At 52.9% G+C, this 25526-nt stretch overlaps 2 protein-coding genes across 10 annotated transcripts; one reads left to right on the top strand and one right to left on the bottom strand.

The window, feature by feature from the left end:
• Window positions 1-1655: 1655 nt before the first annotated feature.
• Window positions 1656-6299, top strand: Asb6 (ankyrin repeat and SOCS box-containing 6). Of its 2 annotated transcripts, none has more exons than NM_001399347.1 (6): window positions 1656-1880; window positions 2891-3066; window positions 3840-3946; window positions 4037-4145; window positions 4662-4748; window positions 4884-6299. In NM_001399347.1, the coding sequence occupies exons 1-6, from the start codon at window positions 1768-1770 to the stop codon at window positions 5546-5548; spliced, it is 1257 nt and encodes a 418-aa protein (NP_001386276.1). In that variant the 5' UTR covers window positions 1656-1767; the 3' UTR covers window positions 5549-6299. The 2 variants fall into 2 exon arrangements, with proteins under 2 accessions (NP_001386276.1, NP_001011963.1); NM_001011963.3 differs by having other exon boundaries at window positions 1656-1958.
• Window positions 6300-6372: 73 nt separating this feature from the next.
• Window positions 6373-23717, bottom strand: Ntmt1 (N-terminal Xaa-Pro-Lys N-methyltransferase 1). Of its 8 annotated transcripts, none has more exons than XM_006233919.5 (5): window positions 22834-23717; window positions 14904-15685; window positions 9967-10170; window positions 9139-9391; window positions 6373-7044 (listed from the first exon to the last, which is right to left on the bottom strand). In XM_006233919.5, exons 2-5 carry the CDS (start codon window positions 15027-15029, stop codon window positions 6788-6790), a joined length of 840 nt encoding a protein of 279 aa, XP_006233981.1. In that variant the 5' UTR covers window positions 15030-15685; window positions 22834-23717; the 3' UTR covers window positions 6373-6787. The 8 variants fall into 8 exon arrangements, with proteins under 8 accessions (XP_006233981.1, XP_038961299.1, XP_038961298.1 ...); XM_039105372.2 differs by lacking the exon at window positions 6373-7044 and adding an exon at window positions 8865-9099 and having other exon boundaries at window positions 9224-9391; XM_039105371.2 differs by lacking the exon at window positions 14904-15685 and having other exon boundaries at window positions 23533-23602.
• Window positions 23718-25526: the final 1809 nt, after the last annotated feature.

The raw sequence follows: 25526 nt of genomic DNA, 5'->3' as shown, positions 1-25526 counted from the left end.
GGCAGCTTCCAAACCCAAGAGGGCTGGAGCCACTGAGGAAGGAGTGACCTGGATGAAGCCACAATGTCCAGTCTACATGGTGCTGGGTGTGGAACCCAACCAAGGCTACACGCATGTCAACCAAGCATTCTGACAGCTGAGCCATGTCCCAAGCCCCCAAGTGCAACTTTGGGGTTTTATTTCATGAATGTGAATGTTGTGCCTACATGGACGGCTGTGTACCACTTTTGTGCCTAATGCCCACAGAGTCCAGAAGAGGGCGACAGAGCCCCGTGGATTGAACCTGGGCTGCGCCATCTCTCCGGAAACCCGCCACCCTCCATCCCACTCCTTCCCTTTGGGAGATAGGGCCTCCCTACGTAGTCCTGACTGGCTAAGAACAGGACCTAGGTCCTTTCCAGAGCAGCCAGTGTTCTTAATTGCTGGGCATCTCTCCAGCCCCTTCTACAGATTTTTCCCCATTATTCCCTAAACAATTACCAACTTGATATTTACTCTGTTGGGTGCAGAGACATCTAGAACTGATATAGAGGAGCTGTGTAACCATTCCATGTAAGATCCTTGAATGCCCACTGGGTTTGGTGTCCTGGGCATCCCAGAACCAAGCTTGTGATCTCAACACTTGAGAAGTGGCGGCAGGAAGCTCAGGAGTACAATGGCAGCCAGCCTCAGCTATTCTGAGAGTTCAAGGCCAGCCCAAGCTATATGAGATCCTGTCTTTATTTTTTTAATATTATTTATTACATATAAGTACACCGTCAGTCTCTTCAGACACACCAGAAGAGGGCATCAGATCTCATTACAGATGGTTGTGAGCCACCATGTGGTTGCTGGGATTTGAACTCAGGACCTCTGGAAGAGTGGTCGGTGCTCTTAACCACTGAGCCATCTCTCCAGCCCCAGATCCTGTCTTTAAAACAAACAAGAAACTTTGTTCCGTGCCAGTAACTCTGTGGCAGATGGCAGGTGCCAAGCAGAGAGACCACAAGCCCCCACAAAGGATTGGAGCCATGGCTATGATGATGCAGCCTCAGGACCACTGACACCTACCCATAACTGGCCTTTCTAGAATCATCAGGGCCTTGCTGCAGGACTCAAAGTCGCAGCCACTCAAATTTGTGTAGGGGGAAGCTACCTGGTACAATTCTTTCTGTTGCGTCTCTGCTGCCTTCCCACTCAGGGTCTAGGGAAGTGATATTATGCCAATTTTACAGACCAGGACAGGAAGGGTCACCGAGTTCCTCCAGGAAAAGCGGGAAAAGTGGGCACCCTGTTTAGCCAGGGGGTGAAGGGACAGAGAATAATGAATTGTCCCCAGTATTTGTGGGGAAGAGTTAGGGTGCAAGGTCCTCATTGCGCCATTCAGTTCAGAGTAGAGAGACTTCCTTAGGAAGTGGCCAAAATCAAATAGGCTGCAGAAAGCAGTGTCCGGGCTCCGAACTGGGCCTATGTCACCTCGGGCAGGAGCAGGTCAGTAGCGGGGCCACACTCCCCCTTGGAGCTTGGACGCCCTGCAGCGGCCTCGCGGGGAATTTCAGGGCGGGGCGGAGCCGGGGCAGTGATGATAGTCGCGAGGTCCTCCCCGGCGGTAGGGGGCACTGTAATGCACATGAGCCCTCACAGGCCCTCAGGACAGGAAGTAGGGGTGGTAGGATAACTTCCGGTGCGGAACTGAGGCCTGGGAGGACGACTGCTCACCGGCGCGGGGTCTGAACCGGTAGATCGGGAGGTGGTGGCGAGTGGGTATCCGGACGCGCGGCCGACGCCATGCCGTTCCTGCACGGCTTCCGCAGGATCATCTTCGAGTACCAGCCCCTGGTGGACGCCATCCTGGGTGCCCTGGGCATCCAGGATCTGGAGCGGCAGGAGCCTCTGGATGAGTGAGTCGCTGCGGTCCCCTGTGGTTGTCGCGGCGGGAGCGGGAGCTGCGTGGCTGCGAGCTCGAGCGCCAGCCTGAGGTGGGCTCGCAGCGTCTTGCAGGGCAGAGGGCCAGGGCCCCGGAGCCGCTCCCTGTGCATGGATGCCGGAGGAGAGGTCCTGGCTGGGACCGACAGCGCTTTTTGCAGACAGCAGGCCTCTTCGAGAGTCTCTGGGGGAAGCAAGCCGGTGTGGTCCGTGTGCCCTGTGCAGACTTCCTTGGGTACTAGGAGCGCTACGCCTTCGGAGTGCTTGTGCCACCGAGACAGACCAGCACCCAGACCAGCACCGTGGGGTGGGATGCAGGGAGTAGGGCGGGGCAAAGGAATAGCACTGGGAGAGTCATGAGCCGGAATTGCAGACTTTCAGTCTCAACAAGGATGTCTTTTCTAAACCACACTAGCTCGCTCTTCTGCGGCCTACTCTGTAAATGTAGTGCCAGGCGGTTTCCAGAACTCGGAGGCGGGGCAGCAGGGCTGCACAAGGCGCTACTGCCCTCCCTTGGCGGAAACTAGCATATTCAAGAAGGCCGCCCTAGATAAGCGTTTGGTCAGATCTTGGATCCCACCTGTTGCAAGAGAAGAGGTCTGGTGGGTGAGATTAGGGAGAAGAGCAACTGAGGAGCATTGGGACAGGAAGGTGACTCTGAAGGTGGTGTCTGAGCCATTGTCCAGAGCTGGGGCAATGTATGGAGTAGTGTCCAGGCCCAAGTAGCACTTAGTAGGTAGTTTTGTCTAGGAAGGGTGAGAGCTTTAGGGCCACCCTCGTGGTGGTATGAGAGAGGACGGGACAGAGCCAGGCCTTTGACAGCAAGCTGAAGGATGGCTTTGAAGTCACTTCACACATTTGACCAAGAAAGAGTTGTGTCCCACAGAGCATGGGCAGTTTGTGTGGGTGATTGTGGAAGGGCACACAGGCTAGGGCCACTGGTCCCCAGGAGTTCCCACTTGGTCTTTTCTGCCTCTTGGTGCAGTTACGCTTCCAGTGAGGAGAGCCGGATCCTGGTCCTTACGGAGCTGCTGGAGCAGAAGGCCCACTCTCCTTTCTACCAGGAAGGTGTGAGCAATGCTCTGCTGAAGATGGCCGAGCTGGGCCTGACCCGGGCAGCTGCGGTCCTCCTGCAGAGTGGGGCCAACCTCAACTTTGAAGGTCAGCAGCGGCCTGAGAATGGGGGTGGGGGCGAGCAGGGCTAGGCAGTCAGCCCTGGCCTCTGCTTCCCCTCTTGTCTTTGGGGTGACTTCCCATGTTCTTTTCCTTTGGGTGGCTTTCTGGGGGCTCTTAGCACCTCTCCTCCCACATCTTCCAGATTAATCCTTCTGCTGTGGAGAAAGTACACTGGCAGTGCCCAGAGCTAAGGGAAGGTGATTTTCTCTGAGCTGTCCTGCAGGTGTTGCTCTGGTCCTAGGGGTGGGGAGATAAGCCACACTAGGCATCAGTGACGGCAGGCTGCCTAGGTTCTTTAAGCGTCAGGTCAGGGATGATGAAGTGTCAGCCACCTGCCTTGTCTCTGGCTGTCACCCCAGGAGGTAGGAGACAGGTGGGGCTGCCAGTGCTGACCCACACGCATGCTTTTGTGTCTTTCATTGGAGAACATGCTCAGAGGATGTAGGAAACTTGGGATCCTGCAAACTACAGATGGGGGGGGGGCTGGGGGAGGGTGTTCCAAAGCCCATCCACATGGTCAAATGGCCTGGCTGTGAGACACATTTGGAAGGCTGAGGCAGAGGGATCTCTGGTGACCTTGAGCCCAAACCAGGTCAAGGCTACCGGGGCTGGCCATGCTGCTGAGCTTGAGCACTTTGCGTTCTCCTCAGGACAGTCCTGAGGAAACTTCATCTTCACACCTGAGGTGGGGGTGCCAGGGAGAGTCTCTGAGGCTAGGTCCTTCGAGAACAGACTAACCCGAACTTCCTTGCCTTCAGACCCTGTCACCTACTACACAGCCCTGCACATTGCTGTCCTGAGAAACCAGCCTGACATGGTGGAGCTGCTGGTGCGCCACGGGGCTGATATCAACAGGAGGGACCGGGTAAGGGTCAGCTCCAATCTTGGGCATGATTAGTAGGTTCACCAGCGAAAGCCACCCCAGGCAACATGGCTGCTATCCCCTTTGGTTCAGATCCACGAGAGCAGCCCCTTGGATCTGGCCAGTGAGGAACCTGAACGCCTGCCCTGCCTGCAGCGCCTCTTGGATCTTGGAGCAGATGTCAACGCAGCAGACAAGAATGGTAAGAGATGGCTCAGAGGTTAAGAGCACTGGCTGTTCTTCCAGAGGTCCTGAGTTCAAGTCCCAGCATCCACACATGGCAGATCACAACTGTCTTTAACCGTGTTTCCAGGAGATCTGATGATCTCATCTGGTACAGACATACCTCATGTAGGCAAAGCACTCATACGTAAAGTAAGAAGAGTGCTGTGGTGGGAGGCTGGCCGTCCCAGGGACTGGGTACCTGATAAAAGTTCGGGAAGGACAGGCAGGTGTCTGGGTGCTGGCCCCAGTAGGTGGCATAGCCACAGCTGGCACCCAGGCAGAGGGTGCCAGTCTGCCCGAGTCCAGAGAGTGTTGTCACTGTCTGCACACTGCCCCGGGAGGCGTCTTTGAGAAGTGAGTATGCCCAGCAGGTCTCTCTTGGCCCTCTTGTTCCTGTTTTTGTGTGGGTGAAACGGAGCCGGCGGCTGGTCCCTCAGCCCTGAGAACCCTGCTTCCACCCACCTCTGGGCCTCATCTTCGCTCTGCTCCTTAGGGAAGACAGCGCTGTTGCATGCTCTGGCCAGCAGTGATGGGGTGCAGATCCACAACACAGACAACATCCGGCTCCTCCTGGAGGGAGGTGAGGTTCCCTACCTGCCCACACTGGGGCAGCTGCTCTCCACACACACACACACACACACACACACACACACACACACACACACACACACACACACTCTCACACCTCTCATTTCTGTTCCCATGGCTCTTCCAGGGGCAGACGTCAAGGCTACCACCAAAGATGGGGACACTGTATTCACATGCATCATCTTCCTGCTCGGTGAGACCGTCTGTGGGGACAAGGAGGAGGCCCCAATGATCAACCGCTTCTGCTTCCAAGTCACGCAGCTTTTGTTGGCCCATGGTGCCGACCCCAGTGAGTGCCCAGCCCACGAGTCCCTCACGCACATCTGCCTCAAGAGCTTCAAGTTGCACTTCCCACTCCTGCGCTTCCTGCTGGAGTCAGGGGCAGCCTACAACTGCTCCCTGCATGGTGCGTCCTGCTGGTCTGGCTTCAACCTCATTTTTGAGAGGCTCTGCTCGCACCCGGGCTGCGCCGAGGATGATAGCCATGTTGAGCTTCTGCATAAGGCTGAGACCGTGCTGGACCTCATGGTGACTAGCTCCCAGAGGCTGCAGCTGCCTGAGAACTTCAACATCCACCCAGTGGGTGGCTTGGCAGGGAAGATCCAGGCCCTTCATGCCTCCCTGAGGCAGCTCGAGAGCTACCCACCACCTCTCAAACACCTGTGCCGGGTGTCCATCCGGCTGTGCCTGCGACCGTGGCCTGTGGACACCAAGGTCAAAGCGCTGCCCTTGCCGGACAGGCTCAAGTGGTACCTGCTCAGTGCACACAGTAGCCCAGAAGACACTTGCTGAGGGATCCCAGGATAGAATGATCTGGGGTAGCCAAAGCCAGCCTGAGGGTAGGCCTGGCACCTGTAATCGCCTTCAGAAGGTCCTTTATCTGGGCAAGGTTTGCCCTTTTCTGCTATGAAACCACTAGGGGGTGCCCTGGAGGCCAAAGGCATGGCTGCCTCCAGGGAGATTCCCACCCCCTCCCTCTTAGTATTTCACAACTGAGGGGCCAGGGCAGGCAGGATGCAGCCACCCTCTGTATTAGGAGCTGACTGGACCATTTGCAGGGAACTAGGGGCCAGGCCCCTCAGAACTCTGGCAACTATGGTTGGTCCGATGGGGGAGGCACATGCCTGGGTCTTTCCAGGGGCAGTGCCAAAATTCCTGGGCCATCCAGTTAGGCCCTACCTATTCCTGCCACCTCGGACCTCAGGATGCCTTGGAGGAGCTGGGGACAGAACTGAGGCCAGCACAGGCTGGCCGGTCTGGGTTAGAGGCCTGCCTGGTCTTGTGGTCTTCAGGGCTCTGGCACCATGGTTGGTGGTCCTTCTGTTCATGCCTCACCCAGGTCTCAAGGATGGTGCCTTGTTTAAGGGCATCTCGGGAACAGCAGGACTTTGTGAGGGGTCCTTCAGAATACAGTGCTGAGGCCAGAAGCCAGCCCTACTCCAGTGCCAAGCCCTCACAAGGTCTTCCCAGTAGGTTTGGCTTTCGGTTGTATAAATGCCTCTGGGAATGAGCAGAGATGATTAAATATATTTATAAGATTAAACTCTGTGTCTGTGTATGACAATCTGACACGTTCGAGGGACTGACGTCCATCCACACACAGACTGCCTGGGGCATTTGAGAACAAGGCTCACCCTTTTATTGACTGCACATGCCTGTCAGGGAGGAGCTACAGGCTGCTATGACCCATCACCAAAGAGGATTTGGGGCTGTGACCATACCCGTAAGTGGTACCTTCTGGCGGGTACCATGTGTGGCTTGCCTGGCTGTCCTGGAACACAGCAGTCCACACACTTCAGGTCCTAGGCAACCAAGTGAAGTCTTTCCCCTTAGGCGGCTGGTCCAGTGGGGACAACTCAGCTTCCCGTAGGCCCTGCAGGGAGTCGCCAGGGTGCTTTGGAGTGACAGGGCTGCACTGCCCCAATCCAGGGCACACCTACTCTGGGGCTTGTCCCTTCCCACTGGAGTCATTGGTGGGTGGCAGGTGTCTCTTGGCCTGCCAGCTGCTGGCCCCCAGCTCTGGCCCCGGTTTCATCTCAGGGCGAAACTGTAGACGTGATAGATCTCATCTGGCAGGTTCTCCTGGCGCTCCTCAGCCAGGAGGCTGAGGCCTGCACTGCGGATGATCCGGCGGACCACCTCGAGGTCACGGCACACACTGCTGTCCACATCGTCCAGGATCACACCCTCCTGGGCCATGTTGTCTTTGATGACAATGATGCCATTGGGGCGCAGGCCCCGCCTGCAGCGGCGCAGAAACTCAGCCAGGTGCTGATCCGTCAGGTGGCCTAGGGAGATCAGAGGTGTGAGCGTGCAGTAAGCGTGCCCTTAGCACAAGCCCAGCAAGCTGTTGTCTCTCCAGCTCTCCAGCTCATGTCAAAGGAGACCAGAGTTCAGACATCACCCACACAAAAGCAAAGAGTCAGAAGCTGGGATTTAACCTGCCTGGGTGCCCTCCATCCCTGCCTGACACCTGCCCATCTTACTGCACACCCTTCCTAGGCCTGGATTGGAGGGTGGAGAGGAAAGCCCCCAAACCAAAGGGCCAAGCTCACAGTCTTCACAGCAGTATTATGCAGCCCATCATGAGGAGGCTCGTGCTACAAGGTCAGCAGCCCTGTGTATAGCATTCTGGATGAATTGTTAGGTCACACAGGCATCCCATTGTACTGGCTAGTTTTTGTGTGTCAACTTGACACAAGCTGGAGTTATCACAGAGAAAGGAGGCTCCTTTGAGGAAATGCCTCCCAGAGAGAGAGATCCAGCTGTGAGGCATTTTCTCAATTAGTGATCAAGCTGGGAGGACCATTGTGGGTGGTGCTGTTCCTGTGCTTGGTAGTCTTGGGATCTATTAGAGAGCAAGCTGAGCAAGCCATCAGTAACCAGCACCCCTCCACGGCCTCTATGGAAGTATAAGCTGAATAAACCCTTTCCTCCCCAATTTGCTTCTTGGTCATGTTTGGTGCAGGAATACAAACCCTGACTAAGACAAATTGGTACCAGAAGTGGGGTATTTCTGTGACAACCTGACCATGTTTTTGGGAGGACTGTGGAAGGACTTTGGAACTTTGGGCTAGAAGAGCCATTGGGTGTTCAGAGCTCTGTGGGATGTTCTGTACTCTGTGGGATGTTCTGTAGAAGCTTGGAAGATAATGTTGAGAACAGTGCAGAAGATGGAGGCCTGGCTTGTGAAATTTCAGAGGGAAGATTAAAGACTCTTATCAGGAATGATACTGTGTTGATTTTGAAGATTCTGTGGTTTTGGTTAGCTGGGGCTGAAAAATCAGCTGTGATTAACAAGATACCAGAACTACTAAAGTGAAACCTTTGCGTCACTGGACAATTGATGCTGGTCAGCTGGACTGAGAAATTAGTGGTGATTAAGAGACCGGTGAGGGAAACTCTTCTGGCAAGTATTTTCTGAGAGCACAAAGAGGCTGTGTTCCAGAGATAGCCAAGGTTGTACCTCATGCTGTGGCTGAATTTGGTAATGTGTAAGAGTCACCCAGGTGGTACTGGTTTTGAAGGCATAAAGAGCAACTGAGGGGGTTGGGGATTTAGCTCAGTGGTAGAGCGTTTGCCTAGCAAGCGCAAGGTCCTGGGTTCGGTCCCCAGCTCCGAAAAAAAGAAAAGGAAAAAAAAAGAGCAGTTGAGGCTCGGCACTGTGAGAGGCCATGGAAGGTCATTGCTGAAGGTGCAGCCTCAGTTGTAGTTGATGGCCCAGGAGGACTAAAGAGGTCATACAAAGGATTTGAGGCTTGGCCCCACGAAGAGAGCCTATGAGTGGCTGTTAGTGAAACCCAGTTGCAGTGGAAGACCCCAGTGTATCGGAGATGCCAGCACCATGGGATGATTACCAAGAACAATGGCAGCAGTGGAGTGGATCAACCTGAACTTAGAGTGCTACAGAGGGCAGAGCTGGAGAAGTGACGCCAGCCCTTTGCAGGAGCCCAGAAGATAGTGAGTGGATCCCAGACATTGGACAGTTGGATTTTGCTTTTGATTGTGACTGTGTCTTGACATTTTCCCTCTTGAAGTAAGAGAGTATTTTAGTGGAGCCCACAGTTAAGAGTCTTTGAACTGTAAGAAGATTGAATTTCAAAAGACATTATTTTAAAGGGACGGAAACTTTAATATGTAAGAATATGTAAAGACTGTGGGACTTTTAAAGTTATTTAGATCTTAGGGATGAATAAGACAGTAAGGGTTGAGGCTTAATAGTGATGTGTTTGTGTGTCAAGTTGACAAGGGGTCAGTTGTACCGGCTGCTGCTTGGCTGGCTTCAGGTATCTTCTCATGGTCCTGGGAAGTGGGAGGGAGCTGAATCTCAGCTGGCCAGCTCACTGCAAGAGCAGAACCAGGAAGAGCAATGGGACCCTTACCTATCACCCACTGGATCCAGATCACGTCATAGGAGCTGGGCTCAGGGCTGAAGTCCTGCAGCCCACAGCAGAAGTAGTTCCTCACCCTCTTGCCCTCTTCCCCCAGGTAGGTCTTGGCTTTGGCCAGAAAGTCTTCCGTCACGTCGACCATGTCAACCACCCTGAAGAGCGGCAGGAGCAGGCGCTTGGTGATCCTTCCAATGCCAGCACCACAGTCCAGGGCACAGGAAGTCCCCGTCTTGTTTGGGCCTTCCTAAAACACAGGGACGACATATGACCCACAAGACACCACAACCGCAGGGCCCTTCCTCTGAGTCCCAGAAAGCCGAGTCAGGCACCTGCACTGGTTTGTCACAGAAGGGCAAGTGGAAGTCTTTCTCAGGTCACTTTCAAGGTGACAGCTAGAAAAAACAGGTGCACAATCTGCTCTCACTTCAGAGCTCCCAGGAGCCCATAGGGTGACAGAGTTAGGGATGGCCCATGGGGGTGTGGAGAGAGGGTAAGGGCCTCCTCCAAGGCTCACCCCTGAGCTGCACAGAGCTGAGAAGGGAGGACGGTCACCACCCACAGTCCGCACACTCTTAGGCCCAGCAGTGACTGTTCCCAGACTACTAAGTCCCTAGTGCATGGCCAGCTTCTGACTTGTGGCCCTGAGACAAAACTCACGGTCCACAAGTCCCACCCAATCACCACCCAGATCTTCAGGGCCTTGGTGGCAGCCACCAACAAGATGAGCAGAGAACCTGCAGTGTGGTATGTGGAAGAGGCTCCCCGCACTGCCCCGCCAGAGCCACAGCCTCTCCTGGAGAGGACATCAGACCTGCCTACCCTTAAAAACCTCTGCAGAAACTTCCGGGAGCTGTTGAGGTCGATGTTGGAGATGTGGCCATACCCCCCGAGCATGCCGTCCACCGTGGGCGGAATCTGCTTCCAGTAGGTCTTGGCCTTCGAATAAAACTGTTTCTCATCTTCGATCACCTCGCTTGTCATGACGTCACCAGCTGCACAGTCACCAGCCACTGCTCTGCTCCCCTGAACACGGAAGAGGCAGGGTCAACAGGGCACTGAATGGCAGGAAGCCTCTAGTATACAGGCCATAATGCGAGAGGCACTACCTCTCTGAGAGGTAATGAAGCCCTGAGAAAGCAACATCCAGTCGCCTAGGCAGCCCAACATCCCGGACATCCATGTGACTCTCTTGACCTCAGGACAGGCAAAGGCCACAGAGCAGGGTTCCCTGACTTCTGCTATGGACACCCCAGAAGGCCTGAGCAACTTCCTTCCCTTTCTACTCCCTCAGTGGCAAGCGAACAGGTCAGGGAGGGCCAGCCCTTCATTCCAGAGCACGTTCTCTGCCAGGCACCAGACTGTGGCAATAGGCAGGAGCTAGGCACAAACAGGACCCCAACAGGAAGAACTAGGCTGGCAGCACCCACGCCAGCTTCCACACCATGTGTTGTGGAAGACGCAGGATCACAACTGTGGGAGGTGCTGGCTCCCCTGTGTCCCAGCTAGTGCGAGGATCGGTGTTCACAGTCCAGCAGGAGACAGGGAAGCAGAAAGCTGCTAAACACAGCAGAAAACAAGGGCCCCTCCGTCCTTACATGGCTTTCATAAAGGCTGTGCAGTCAATGGAGCCATCTCTTCCTTTTGTTTCCAGTGGAACCCAGGTCTTGTACCACTGGATAAGCACCCCACTGGGCCTGGTGGGCTCTAGAGGACTGCTTTCTGAATGGGGGCAGGGGGGCCTCTGGGGGAGGGGTACAGGGACAGAGAAAGTGATAGGGGCAGCAGCAGGGCCACAGTGAGAATGACTGAGAAGCAGCAGAAGACTTTTACAGAGGAGCAGCCCTGAACTGCGGCCTGCTGGCCCCTGCTGGCCTCTGCTGGCTCCTGCTGGCCCCTGCTGGCTCCTGCTGGCTGAGGAGCTCACGAAGTTGATAGTCACTGAAAACTAATTAAGTGTCCAATTCACGAGAAACACCCAGGACTAACCCGAGGGTGTCAGGGGGAAGCAGATACAGCGGTAGCTGTGCTGAAAGACAGTGGACAAGTGTCGGTCACTGCTCAGCCACTGTCCAGCATCCGACCTTCCCCTGCCACCATTACCCACTGTACAGAAGAGGGACCCGGGGGACATAGAAACTAAAAGCCCTGCCCAGGTCAAAGGGTCCATGCACTGCTCTCCCCACACAGGCAGCTTTTCCGCTAAAACACTGGCTTCACGGGGCAGGGCCCTGCCATTCACACTTCACACCATGACGGCCCTCGGCACCATGTCTGCCAGGCTAATGACAAAGGAAGGCCCTTAGGAGGCAACAGTGTGTCTGCTTGGAGGGCCAGTGAGGAAGCTAGGATGCTATAGGAACATGGCCAGCCTTGGAGCTCCAGGTCTCACCCCACCGACTTGGATACCACTATGACAGGCGGTGTCACCGAGCACCTAAGTCACACAGCTCAACACTAACAGTCAGCATGGGACTCTGGGAGCAAAAGAGCAAAGCCAGAGAAGAGAGCAATAAAGAGGCTCACACCAGAAAGGAGCCCCGTGGGCTGCTGGGAGGTCCCTGCCGAGTACTTCTGTGACTGGAAGGGGGAGGGAACACAAGAGCACAGTGGCCTTATCTGTCACCAGCCCCCACTGCACCACAACCACACTCTTTGGGACAAGGGCTTGGTGTCAGAGGAAGACGTCTTACATGGCTGTACTGCACCCCAAGAGGCCCTTGGAGCAACAGATTGAGGACCTTGGTTCTAAATGGCACACTCCTTTACCACAATGCCCTGCCAGCAGCAGCAGCAGCACTGGCCCAGGGAAGACAACGGCAGGCTTCTGAGAACCGATGCCCTGGCCCACAGAGCAATGTGCAGACCGGTAGGTCCCCCAAGAACATCTCCTCTACCAGCGGAGCGGTACTGTGGCTTGAGAACCAGAGACATGGTACATGAGCCATCACCATGTACTTGATTGGGGACTGAGAATGACCTGGGACAAGAGGGCTGTCAGGTGCCTCTTTAGGCACCACAGCAACTCTGTCACAGCCACCAGCAGCTAGGACGATATTCAGGCCTCTTCCACACACACACACGAGCTCTGTGCTGGCCCCGCCCGTACTGGGGCCCAGCAGCCAGCCTTCCTCGCTGTCCCTAAGTCCTAAGAAAATGTTCAGACTGATGTTCAAAGCCCCCTCCAATGTGAAAACGACGACTTCAGTTATTTCCTCATAGCCCACGCAGCACGCGGGCCTGCAGCACGCGATCTGGCCCTTACCAGGTGAGAGGGGAAATGGGAGACACCCACAGAAGGGAGCACACTCCGCCTCTCTGCTGCCCCCCAGTTTGCCCGCTCCTCCAAGCGTCTTTTGGGGTGCTGGAGTTCAGCTGGGCTTGCTAGTTGGCGGTAGAATGACTGAGCGAGGGAGCATGCGTGGGGGCAGCCATTTCTCACTTTTGGAGGCTCCTAGACCCCTCAAACCAGACGACACTACTATTACCAACAATATCTGTTGCTTTACTAAAAGCCTGTGGCATAATTCCTTTAAATGCCACAAAGTCTCTTGAAAAAATCTCATTTACAAGAACCCCACTAGCTACTAGGGAGCAGCTATGGGGGAGGGGTGGGGCTGGAGCAGGGGATGGACACATCCAGACTGGGGAATGCAAGTCCTGGGTTGATTTGCTCTTACAGCCAACTCGGGAAGAAGACACATGCTTCCTGAGGCCCTGTCCCAACATGGCTCTCTAGGGCCCACTGTGTGGCCTGAAGGCTCCTGAGAATTAGGGACATCAAGAGAGACATCCTCCCTGGGCGGAGACACACATCTTTAATTCCAGCAATAGGGAGGCAGAGGCAGGTTGATCTCTGTTGAGTTTGGGGCTAGCCTGGTCTACATAAGGAATTTCAGGTTAGCCAGGGCTACAAAGAGAAACCCTGTCTCGTAAAACCAGATAAAGCGAGAACACGGTTTTCCCCACTACATGAAACTGCACGATCATGGACAGGAAGGGTCAGGGCAGTGTGGCTGGGTGTGCTAGGCTAGCTCACGGGCAGACGGTCACCTGTGCATCCCTGGAAATCATCTAATTACGTCACGCTCCACCCGGGCCTCGCTAACTCTCTGTTCCCAGGAGAAGAAAATGTCTACACTATCCGAGGCAGGCCTGTATGGCACCACAACCTGTGACATCCTGTTGGAGCCTGCGAGCAACTGGAGGCTAAGTGGACAAAACCTGCATTACGTTGTGGCCCCTCTGTGGCAGCATGGGGGACAGAGCCTGTTAGGAATCTGTGTGGACAGCAGTTGGCCCTGTGTAAAGAGCAGAACACCTCAGTAAAGGGGAGAGAGGGGAGAGGGGCGAAGGGGAGAGAGGGGGAGATGGAGACACAGAGGGAGGCTGACCAGAAGAACCATGACAGGTTTTAATATAAGCTAAAAGGTATGTCGGGTGCTGGGTATGGAGTCCCAGCACTCCAAAGGCTGAGACAGACGAATACCTGGGTTCGAGGCCAGCCTGGTCTGCACAGAGAAACACCCTCTTGAAAAACAAAAATAGGTCAGGCCTGATGGTGGAGGGACTCAGGAGACAGAAGCAGAACTGTTCTGCTCCAGGCCAGCCTGGTTTACCATGAGTCGCAGACCAACCTCGGCTACCCAGCACCAGTGCTGGTCCCACCAGTGCCGAGCGGTGTTAGTGTCATCGGCCGCGGGACCAGGAAACAATGATTCATGCCAGTTTTGATTCTGTGCTCCGAGTTTAGCACTCTCCTCTAACCTCTGGTGGACCATGGCCAGGCTGTTTCTGATACTGAGTGGCTGGTGTAGAAGCAACGTTGCTGACCCAAGGCCTGGCAGAGCCCTCCCTGTTCCAGGTGACGTAAGTCGAACCCCCTTGTTTTGTGGTACCAATTCAGCTAACGAGACCAATGACTGCTCTAAGTGATGGATGGGCTTTTGTAGTTGAGATCTGAGTCTATAAGGTTGTTTCGGACCGGAAGTATTGATCTGCTTTGACCAGGGCTGTGGCACCAGTCACGATTCCTGCAGCTATGCCGGACCCCACTTGCATTGTGAGGACTGCTGAGCCCTGAATCTCTTCTCCCCTTAGGATCCAGAGCTGTTTCCATATAGGAAGGTGAGAGAACTTGAGAGCACGGGAATGGATGGAGTCAAGGGGTTAAGCCTGAGGTGCATGTAAACCAAGCTCCACTGGGGCGCACCAGGTATGTCGCTGGCCTCCATGGTATGGGGGTGACTGCAGAGATGTTTAAGGTGAGGGAAGCTAGTCTTCCCACGTGAGGTTATAGTGGAATTAACAAAGGTAAAGTCAGCAGTCTAAGCAGGACAGATGTGTGAAGGCCCTGGGGAGGGGCGTGACGATGGGGGTGAGCCTGTGTGTGAGAGGAGGGATCTGAAACCGAGGCTGACGTTGTGGTTTTTACAATGTGTTGGCATTGCCAATACTGCTGGTTCTACAGCTACAGGCAGGTTCCAGATGAGAGACTGTTTTGAATCTGAAAGAGGAGTCCTCTATCGTGTCCATGATACACCATGAAGCCCCAAACCTTCCCAGCCTCCCAGCCTCTGCTTTTTGTCCCTTTTCCATTATCGAGATGGAGATGGGGCTCCTCCTCCCCTATGTCGAGCCCACTAATCCCCTGGGTGTCGGGTTCACTGTCCTGCCTACCTGGATAAGAGACCGATTATTAGGGACCCATGGGGCATTGGTCTCACAGCCCCGTATACAGCAAAAGCAGCTTTCCATACCTCGGCAAGTCCCACAGAGCTGGATGGCTGCAAGTCGCTGTTCTTGGCAGTCCTGCCCACAAGTTGGCCTAGCGCTCTGCAGTTCCTGATATGACAAACAGCTTGAACCCGGATCTTTCCATACATATCCGGCCAGGGCGCAAAGGCCTAGGTTAAACATGGGAAAGGTGGTATTGCCGGAACCAGTCAATGTCAAAGTCTGCACCTCTAAGTCTCCTGGGGTTCTCTCGGGGCCTGGAAGTATCCATTTGGTGGTAACAGCTTGTTAAAGGTTTGTCTGCTGAAGTCTGATCTCCAAGCAGAGCAGTGTGAAGATGGAGCCCTCTGGAGACCAGTCGAGGTGTGCCATTGTTTAGGGCGAGCAGCAGGGTTCGTGAGGCGGGTTTTTGAATTCTTAGCTTAAGTGGGTCTAGTGGGTGGGTGGCAGCTCGCCATAGTCCAGTGCAGGCCTCGGGTGTGTAGTGGCCTGGGCCTGCCTGTGGGTCAACAGGTTTTACATGGGTAAAACCAGGAATGGTGTATCCAGGCCGGGACCTCGTCGACCTTGACTGTTCTTGATGTGGTCAGGATTAAAGTCTATGGTCCCTTCCAGCCAGGCTCCGATGTCTCCTTTTGGTGCCTTTTGATGATTACTGTACCTGGAATGAGGCTTGTAGGGAGGAAAGAAACTTTTCATCAAATTCAGCAACGACTTCTGCTTTTATATCGGGCAGCAGAGATGGGGTCCTAGTGCGCACAGCTTCAAAAGGGGTTAATCCTAGAGAACAGGGGAATTCCGAATCCTAAAAAGAGTGAAGGGAAGGAGAGACATCCAGTCACCGCCAGTTGAGGGTTAATTTAGTGAAGGTCTCCTTTAAGGTCCAATTCATTCTGTCTACTTGACCTGAACTTTGGGGATGGTACTCACAATGGAGTTTCTAATTTGTCCCCACAGCCTTGACTAACTCTTGGGTTACCCGAGAGGTAAGCAGCCAGATCCATTTTCTGACTGCAGGGCAGGGAAGCCAAACCTCAGGATGATGTCTAATTACTTCTTGGTCACCACTGCTGTGGTCTCACGTTTGGTGGGGTGGGCCTCTGTGCACCCTGCGAAGGTATCTCTCTACCAACACTAGCAAGTGCCTGTACCCGTCTACCTTAGGCTTGACTTCTGTAAAGTCAATCTCAGGTCGAGTTCCTCTCTCTGGTCTCCAACCTGGAGGTCTTCTCCGTGCTTGGCGTTGACTGTGCGGCAGGTCGAGTACCAGGCCATGGCTTCCCGTTTCTGGCCTTAAGTCAAAGACTCTAAGGTGCACTCTTTGGAGTAGGTCCTCAAGCTTTCTTTCCCTAGGTAGGTGCTCTGCTGTGTCTGCCTGATTCTATGTCTCGCCAAGTCTGAGGGGGAGCTAAGCCTTCCATAGTGGGGGTCCTATACCACCCCTCTTCCTTGTATGCTGCTGGGCACGTCTAGAGCCTCTTAACTCCTTGTAGATGTAAGCTGGGACCTCAGGCAATGTGGATGTCACCATCCAGGGCAGCCAGGCCATTAGGGTAGTGGTGACCTGGAGTGCTGCCTCCTGGCCAGTTGCCTCTAGGGATGGCTCTGTCTCCCTTTTGGTGTCCAGGGCAGTGCATGACGGCCACTTTCTCAGGCAGCCATGCTGCTTGCAGAAGGTTCAGGATCTCCGGCTGTTTTTGACAGTTTTTCCTTCTGAGGTGAGAAGCCTTCTTTCCTTGTAGATGGCCCCCACAGACATGCGCAGTTGCAAACAGGCTATCTGTTTAGAGACTGAGTCTTTTCCCTTGGCCTAGCTGTAGGGCCTTAAGGTCCAGTCTGTCCCTTGTACGTGGCTCAGAATCCGAGCAGTCACGTAAGGGACCGTCTAGGCCCAGGCCAGAGAGCAGGGTTGCCAGGTTAAGGGTGCTGCTGGTGATGAACTTGACTCGGGGAGAGTTCAGGAACAGAGCCTGGTAATGGGCTAACCTGGCACACTGGTCAGCCACCTGTCAAGGACCCTTCCAATGGCTAGTCACCTCAAGGGTCTGGACCAGAGTTAGCTTGTCTGAGTCTTTGACCAGCTAGGCTATGGCCGCTATTATCTGAAGGCACAGGGGTCATCCAGTCACCACTGGGTCCAGTTGTTTTGACAAATATGCCACTGGTCTTTTCCAGGCCCCGAGAGACTAGTTAAAGACCCTTCTTGCAATCCTTTTTCTTCTTCCGACTTGGTGACGTCTAGCAAGGCCTGTGTAGGATCATCTCGTAGCAGTCTCCTCCATGTGCTCAGTCCATTGCAATGGAGCCTCCTCCACAGGGTACCTCATACAGAGGGCAGCCAGCTCAGCAAACCCAGGATTCCAGCTGACCCCAGGAATTCCTTACTCCCGGGAGATTAGTGGGTCAAGATCCCTAGAATAGTCTCTTTTCTTGCACATGACAGCCCTCTTCCCCTCATCTTGAGTACGTAGTCCAGGCTACGTGGCAAGGAACAAGGATACCTAAGTCCCTTAAGTGCCCGATGTGTGTGGGAGGTGGGTGGTGAGGTGATGCCCAGCTTGACTTCCCTGGGCATTAATGGATTCAGGCTGGCATTGCATTAGCCCTCAGCTGTTACCCGCAAAGTGGTCAGTGCTTGGCCAGTCCAGATGCCCCGTTTCTGCGCAGGTTTCTGGGATCTCTTGAATCCAACACTGCAGCAGGCTCCCCTGCTTCCCCCCTTTCCCCAGAGCTGGGGGGGGTGTCTGAATAATCTGTGCCCATCTACCAAGGCCATGTCGAGGATGTGTGTGGCTTTTCCTTCCCATCCCAGGTTGGAATGAAGTGGATATGGGCTCCCATTTTAGTCAATAAGACTCTTACCAGCAAAGGGGTATGGGTACTTGGGGATGACTGAGAGAGTGGGATACCCGTTCATTTCCCAAATCTACCAATCTTGGGCGGCAGTCCACGAATATCGGTCCATCTCCATCCCCAGGCCTGTCTTAAAGATAATAGTCCCAGAGGTTGTTTTAGGATGGAGTATTGTGTCTATGTCCAACAGACACTTAACGGGCTTCCCTTCCACTTTAGGGTTACCTGAGGCTCAGGGAGGGGCGCCGAGCCCCATCTCCCTAATCTCTCATTTCCTCTAACTCCAGCACCTTAGCCTCCATGGGGGGGGGGGGTTTCTACACAAGCCATTCACATTCCCAATGTCCTACCTTCTTACAATGAGCACAGGATCTCTCTGTAACCCTGACCTCATCCTACCTCCTCTTTTATTTGTATTTCCAAATGCCACCTTCTTTACTTGTCTTTCTCATTAGGCCCTGCAGATGCCGCCAAGAGGATCTTGGCCAATCCCTTTGCCGGTTTATCTCCGGGAGTCCCTCTAATGTTATACACCTTTCTTCCGAAACCGTCCTGCCTCTGCAACTTACAATGCATGTCTGGTGTTGTCTGGTTGACGAAGGCCACATTTACCACTGACTGGTCCTCTCTGGGTTCTGGGTCGAAGGGAGTGTAAGCTCAGTAAGCTTTTAGCAACCATTTCAGGAAGGCCCCTGGTGACTCATCCTGTTCCTGTCGAACCTGGATCACTTTGGACAAATTTGTGGACCACCTTGTGGTGGCTCAGACAACCCTCATTACCGTCTGGGGTCAGACCTTTAATCTCTCCCTACCTGTCATTTGTACTTGGTGTACGTTCCATTTCCCTACCGGCTCTCCTTGCCAAGGCTCCACCACCCCCACCCCTGTTTCCCCTCCTGCTGTCCCCTCCCCCAGATTTATTTCCTGATGGCTGGTAACAGGGGGCCAGAGAGATAACTTCCTCTTCAACATCTCCTGAGGGGAGCAGGATGGCCTAGGCACCTCTCCACTTCTCTCTACTGTCATGGCCCTAGAGGGAGGAAGGGAGGGAGGGTTTTAACCAGGCAGGAGGCTCTTTCATTAGGGTCTCTCAGGTGGTTACATGGGCAACCTGGTCCAGGTGGCCTGGCTTTTGATAGATAACATCCTTAACCCTACAGATGGTGGGGAGGTCACAGGTTCCCTTCTTTAGGCTATCCCACACTGAAGGTGGCCAGTCATTTCTGCAAAAGACAGACATCTTTTTCTTTTCTACATGAAGTTCTTCTCTGGCTGCTAATTTACAGACCTCCTTGAAGTGATCTAACGAGACTCAAGGGGGTGGACTGGTCTGGCCCAATTCTAGGATCAAGACAGTTACAAATAGAGACACAAACAGACAATACAAACAGAAATGGACGGGTGCAGCACGTGAAAAAGATCCAAAATTCACAATGAAGACCTATAACTTGAGTGGGTTCCGGCTGCCCCGTTACGTCGCCGCAACTACCTGTGAAATCAAGTCCCTTTCAGGTGGGACCTTCAAGTCTCCTTCAAGTGGGTCAGAGAGATGTAGATTCCACTGGTGTACCTGCCTGGACCACCTGGGACCTCTAGTAATTGGCTTAAGCCACTCACAGAATCAGACTGTCTGGACATATAGGGTCACAGACACAGAGTACTCACTTACTAGCCAGCGACCAAACACTCAATGTGACGAGGGTCTCAGGGGCACTTCCCAGCCCATGCACCAAAAATCTGAAAGCGCCACATGGAGACCACCATTCACATATGCAATTGGCAAGAGTGTTATTTCAAGCAAGCAAGAAGTCTGCGTGCAGAGGTAGGTCACACTAGACAGAGGTGTACAGCCATTTTATAGGGAGCTAGGGGAATTCTGGCTAGAGTTAAGAAATCTAAAACTTTCCTGGTGGGTGCTAGAGATGTTAATTGGGTCAGTTTCTGATTGGCTTGTGTCCCCGTGGTCAGTGCACTGACTGCACTGTGTTATCAGGAACATTTAACCACAGGATGAGAGGTCCCAAACCGTATATGCACCCAGCCCCGACGGCCCATTCTGAGATGCAAGATTTCCCCATTCTTGTGGTTGTCTCCAGGTTCCTTGGACGGGGGATTTATTGGCCTTGTTCTTGGAATTTACAGTCTGTCCCTGGAGCTGGTGACTTATGGCCTAGCTCCTTAGACTGATGACTTAGGGTTTTATGGTCAGCTCCAGGAACAGATGTCCTCCCTTTTGAAGTCAGGTGGTCCTATAATGGGGCTCCTGTCATCCTTTCAACAGTAGGGTGGCCTGGATTGGTGGCTCTGCTTACCAGCTGTGCAAGCTCAGACAGGACCCTTACCTGGCTATGGTGCATTTCATGCCTAGACTCCTAGCATTCAGAAGGCTCAAGAGATCAAGACTAGCCTGAATTACACAGTGAGACACTGATTCAAGGAACTGAAACAGTTCAGTTGGCAATGTTTACCTAATATACACAAAAGCTGGGGTTCAAACCCCAGGGTCCTCAAAATTGGACATACTGTGCATGCCTGTAATCCCAGCACTTCAAAGACTGAAGCAGGCAGGTCAGGAGTTCAAAATCATCCTTGGCTACAAAGTGACTTTGAAGCTAGCCTAGACTACATGAAACATTGTATCAAAAAATAAAGAAACAAAAGGAAGAAACAACTTGGGCTGCAGTGCACAGCTCTCACCATCACTCAAAATAAAATAAATAACAAGTAAGATACTCTACTATAAATAATTCTTAATATAAACTAACCGGATTTCAACAGGCTGTATTTCTTTCCCTTACGCTGGGCCCCAATAACTACACAAAGACAGCCAAGATTTATTTAAATCTGCATCTCAATAGCTGAGCAGTTAAATGATCTACCTTAGCCTTCTATGGTAATCTGGCTACCACCCAGTCCCATCCCATGTGATCTCTCTCCAGATCCTTTCCTCAAGGCTCCAAATTCTCCATCCTCCTGAAGACATGAATCTCCCTCTCTCCCAGTCTCCTTCCTCTGATTGGCAGATGTTCCGCCCTAATCTCTATTCTGCCCAGCCATTGGGTGATCAGCATTGATTGACAAGGCAGGCAATAAATAGTAAAAACTGTTTACACAGACTTAAGACAGGAAGTTCTTGGTATAAGCAAAGCCATGTCCACATTGAAACAAGATACCAGGGCAGAGAAATCTGTATTTGAATAACACAGGAGTGAACCTTACACTGTGTATAAACACATTATGCCAACCCTAGACGTCAATGTTGTTCCTCCTCCTCTTCAGTATGAGACCATGGCTGGTTGGAACTCACTCAGAACTTCATAGAAGGGCTGTAGTAATTAAACGAGCCTGAGAATCCCCAGGCTGTGTAGGGCATATACTCTCTTGAGCTTAGAGTTCCCCACGATCAGACATTCGGTGAGATGGCTCAGCTGTTAGAGCACTGGCTGCTCTTAGCATTCTAGTGGAGTGGCTCAAAACCACCAATCACAGCAGTTCCTGGCAATCTGATGCCCTCTTTTGGCCTTCAAGAGCCCCGTACTCGTATGTACAGCCCCCCATAGACATATATTCAAACAGAAAAATATTCTTTTAAAAAAGTCTTAAACACGGGGGTTGGAGAGATGGCTCAGTGGTTTAGAGCACTGACTGCTCCTCCAGAGGCCCTGAGTTCAATTCCCACATGGTTTGAAGAGTCCGATGCCCTCTTCTGGTGTGTCTTAAGAGAGTGACAGTGGGGGCTGGGGATTTAGCTCAGTGGTAGAGCGCTTACCTAGGAAGCGCAAGGCCCTGGGTTCGGTCCCCAGCTCCGAAAAAAAGAACAAAAAAAAAAAAGAGAGTGACAGTGTACTCATATACATAAAATAAATCTTTAAAAATAAATCTTAAAACACTTTTTTTTTCTCTTTTCTTGTTTTTGAGATAGGATTTCTTTGTGTAGCCTACTGCCCTAGAACTCACTCTGTAGACCAGGCTGGCCTCAAACCCAGAGACCCACCTGCCTCTGCCTCCTGAGTGCTGGAATTAAGGCATGCACCACCTCCATCCTGCTCAAACATAACTAAAAAGATCGAGTAAGGAAAAAAGTGTTAAAACCTCCAAATTACGGGGCTGGGGATTTAGCTCAGTGGTAGAGCGCTTACCTAGGAAGCGCAAGGCCCTGGGTTCGGTCCCCAGCTCCAAAAAAAAAAACCTCCAAATTACATAGACCCTGGTAAGGGTGGGACCCACCTATGAAGTCACATGACAGCACACTGATGTTAAGTCCAGAAGATGCCAACACAAGCTCTCTCTGTACATCCAGAACCACCACACAGCTGCAGACTCTGACCTTTTGATTATGTGACTTCTGGTCTTCAGCAGAGCATTCCACAAGTACCTCACACACCACAGGCACACGCAAACACACGCACACGCGTGTACACTCAGAGGAAAACCAGCTCAAGGAAATGATGTGCCTTAAAACACCACTTGGGAAAAAAGGACCAAAAGAAAGGAGACAATTCAGGCTTCTCTGCTTAGTCCTGGGTCCTAAGCATTAATCCCCAATCACTGAGTGACCATTACTGCCATCAGCTGCCCCACCTCAGCCAAGGCCTGGGACATCACCTGTTCTAGGCCCTTATTGGTGGAGCCCCAAAGCTCGGACTTTTCTAGACCGCAGCCTCCCCGAAGAGAAGCTGACCTTGGCCTCAAGGGCTCATGACAGTAGCTAAGTTGGCCAGAGCTGGGGCCAGTTAAACATGATAGCAACCCGTGCAACCAAGCACTTAACTGCGAGGACGTGAGCCAAGCACCGCGCCGATTCCTCACACCAGCCTTGCAGTGGTTGCTTATCTCAGAGGGGAAACAGAGGACTGGAAAGTGATTTACGGGCGCAAGTGAGGATGTGTCTTGCCAGCCTCCAACAACGTGGCTTCCCCTAAGCCAATATGTGGTCACCAGAGTCCCTTGCCCGGGTCTGGTCGGTGAACCTCCATGGGACGTGCACGTGGGCCAGAGCCAGGTCACTTGACGACAGGGCCTCACCGCTTCGGGCAGTTGGGGTGAGCACCTCCCTCCTCCCTGGCCGCGCGTCCCCTCTGCCAGCCTCGTGCTACTCACCTAGGTGGTGGCTCCAGGGACTCGAAAGACAAGGACGGGTTGAGGAGGAGGCTGGCAAAGACCGTAGCCCACGGCTGCCGCCACCACTCTACCGGACCAGACACCTCGCGGCCTCTGCCTTTGTCCGCACACGTCACTTCCCTGAGCCTGGTAGGGGCCGGACTCAAGCTCGCTCCGCCCCAAGGCCAGTTCACCCCGCCCCAAGACTGGCTCATCCCTCTCCACAGAGAGATAGCCCCGCCCCAGGGCCAGGTCGCCGCGTCCCACAGCCAACTCATCCGGTTCCATGTTCAGATCCTCCCTCCCCACAGCCAACTCGGCCCTCTCCAGGGCCAGCTCACACCTCTCCAAGCCTAGCATACCCCGCCCCAAGGCCGGATCACCCCGCCCCACAGCCTGCTCACCCGGCACCTCCAGATCTTCTCCCCGCATGACTAACTCGCCCCTCCCCACGCCTAGCTCGCCCAACCACACGACCAGATGGTCCCGCCCCATGGTGAATTCACCCCTCCCCATCCCTACCTCGCTGATGCCCCAAGGCCAGTTCACCCCGCCCCCAGGCCAGCTCCTCCAAAGCCGGATCGCCTTTTCCTGCGGGTTCCTAACCCAGTTTTTTGCCTATGCGCAAAGCCCTTCTGGACTTGACGATGAAGAATCCACAGCTGGTATCTCCGGTACTAAGTACGTGTACCAGCTCACTTGAGGGTGTAGCTCTTTTAAAAGTCCGACTGAGTGCTGGCGGTAAACTTCTGGATCCTTCTGCAACAACGACGCGGTTGCTGGGGTTACAGGCACGTGCCACCACAGGCCACAAGGCTCGATTCTTAAAAAACAGCATTATGAGAGTTTTCCACCCTAAAAGGAGGATTAAAGGCCATTGTTGCTCAAATCCACCTACCCCCACTAGTATCTTAAAATAATACATCAATCCAGAAAGGAGAACAGGAAAGAAAAGGCTTTGACAGAGGCAAGGGTTGCCAAGCCAAGTAAAGCAGAAATCCAGAAGTTTCCCCTCCAGAGGCCTGCCCTTCCCTGTCCACTCAATCTGCACCGTCTTGAAAGAAAGAGGAGCTTGCTGCGTGTAAACCCGTTAATTGCCTCAGAGTTCTACGTTTTTTTAAAAACTTTATTTATTTTATATAAGTACATTGTAGCTGTCTTCAGACACACCAGAAGAGGGCATCAGATCCCATTACAGATGGTTGTGAGCCACCATGTGGTTGCTGGGATTTGAACTCAGGACTTCTGGAAGAGCAGTTGGTGCTCTTAAACCACTGAGCCATCTCTCCAGCCCCTCTAAGTTGCTTCTTCTAACTGGTGGGTGTAATGATTCACCTACAATGCTCTGAAGGTTAAATTTGTGGGATTTGCGGGTTTAGGCTTGAGCCTAGCATTTGCAATGGGCTCGCAAGCAATGAAGGTTATAAAAATTATTTTTGCCTTAAGCTCACCTCTGTAAGTCAAACCACCCCCCCCCCAGCGTACCCCTCCCCCATCTCCTGTCAGACGTGTCTATAGTGCCTTTCCTGGGCTCTGCATACTATCAGTGCCTTACTGGAAACCTAGGATGGCCTGGAACTCGAAATGATCCTGCCTTTGGAATGCTAGAATTAAAAGAGTGCACTACCACATCTAATGTGCATTTACTTTAATACAATGAAAGCAATAGAGGTATTCAGAGAGGTGTTTGCCACCATGCAGCGGTGAATGCTAGTAACCCCTGGCAGCCTGGAAGTGGAGGCTGGAAGGGCAGGACTTAAAGGTTATCTCCTCACAGGGAGTGAACTCAGCACCAGCCCACACTACCTGAGACCTTGTCTCAAAAACAAAAGCAAAAGCCAAGGGGCTGGAGAGATGGCCTGTGACACAGCAGTTAAGAGTGCTTGCTGGGGGGGTTGGGGTTTTAGCTCAGTGGTAGAGCGCTTGCCTAGGAAGCGCAAGCAAGGCCCTGGGTTCCCAAGGCCCTGGGTTCCCAAGGCCCTGGGTTCGGTCCCCAGCTCCGGAAAAAAAAAAAAAAAACCAAAAAAAAAAAAAAAAGAAAAGAAAAGAGTGCTTGCTGGGGCTCTGGAGATTGCTCAGTGGTTGAGAGTACTGGCCACTCTCCAGAGGACCCGTATTCAAATCCCAGCACCCACATGGCAGCTCAAAACTGTCTGTAGCTCAAAGATCTGACACCCTCACACAGACATATATGCAGGCAAAATACCAAAGTACAGGAACGTTAAAAAAAAAATCTCTTTAAAAAGAAAAGAAAAGGGCTGGAGAATGGCTCAGTGGTTAAGAGCACGGACTGCTCTTCCAGAGGTCCTGAGTTCAAATCCCAGCAGCCACACGGTGGCTCACAACCATCTGTAATGGGATCTGATGCCCTCTTCTGGTGTGTCTGAAGACAAGAGACACTGTGCTTGCATACATAAATAAATATTTAAAAAAAAGAAAAGAAAAGAAAAAGTATTTCCCTGCTTTTGTGGAAAGCTAGAATTCAATTCCCAGGCAAACTGACCCCTTCTGGACTCAAAAGACTTATGGACACAAAAATAAAAAGTAAAATTTCTCTTAAAATGTAGGTATGGTCTGGTGTGATGACTCACACCTTTAATCCCAGTACTCAGGGGGCAGAGGCAGGAGGATCTCTGTGAGTGTAGGCCCTGCCTAATCTATACATAGTGAGTTCCAGGACGGCCAGAGCTACA

The sequence above is a fragment of the Rattus norvegicus genome, chromosome 3 (genome assembly GCF_036323735.1).
Source record: "Rattus norvegicus strain BN/NHsdMcwi chromosome 3, GRCr8, whole genome shotgun sequence".
Classification (NCBI taxonomy): domain Eukaryota; kingdom Metazoa; phylum Chordata; class Mammalia; order Rodentia; family Muridae; genus Rattus; species Rattus norvegicus.
This window is presented reverse-complemented; position numbering and strand designations above follow the sequence as displayed.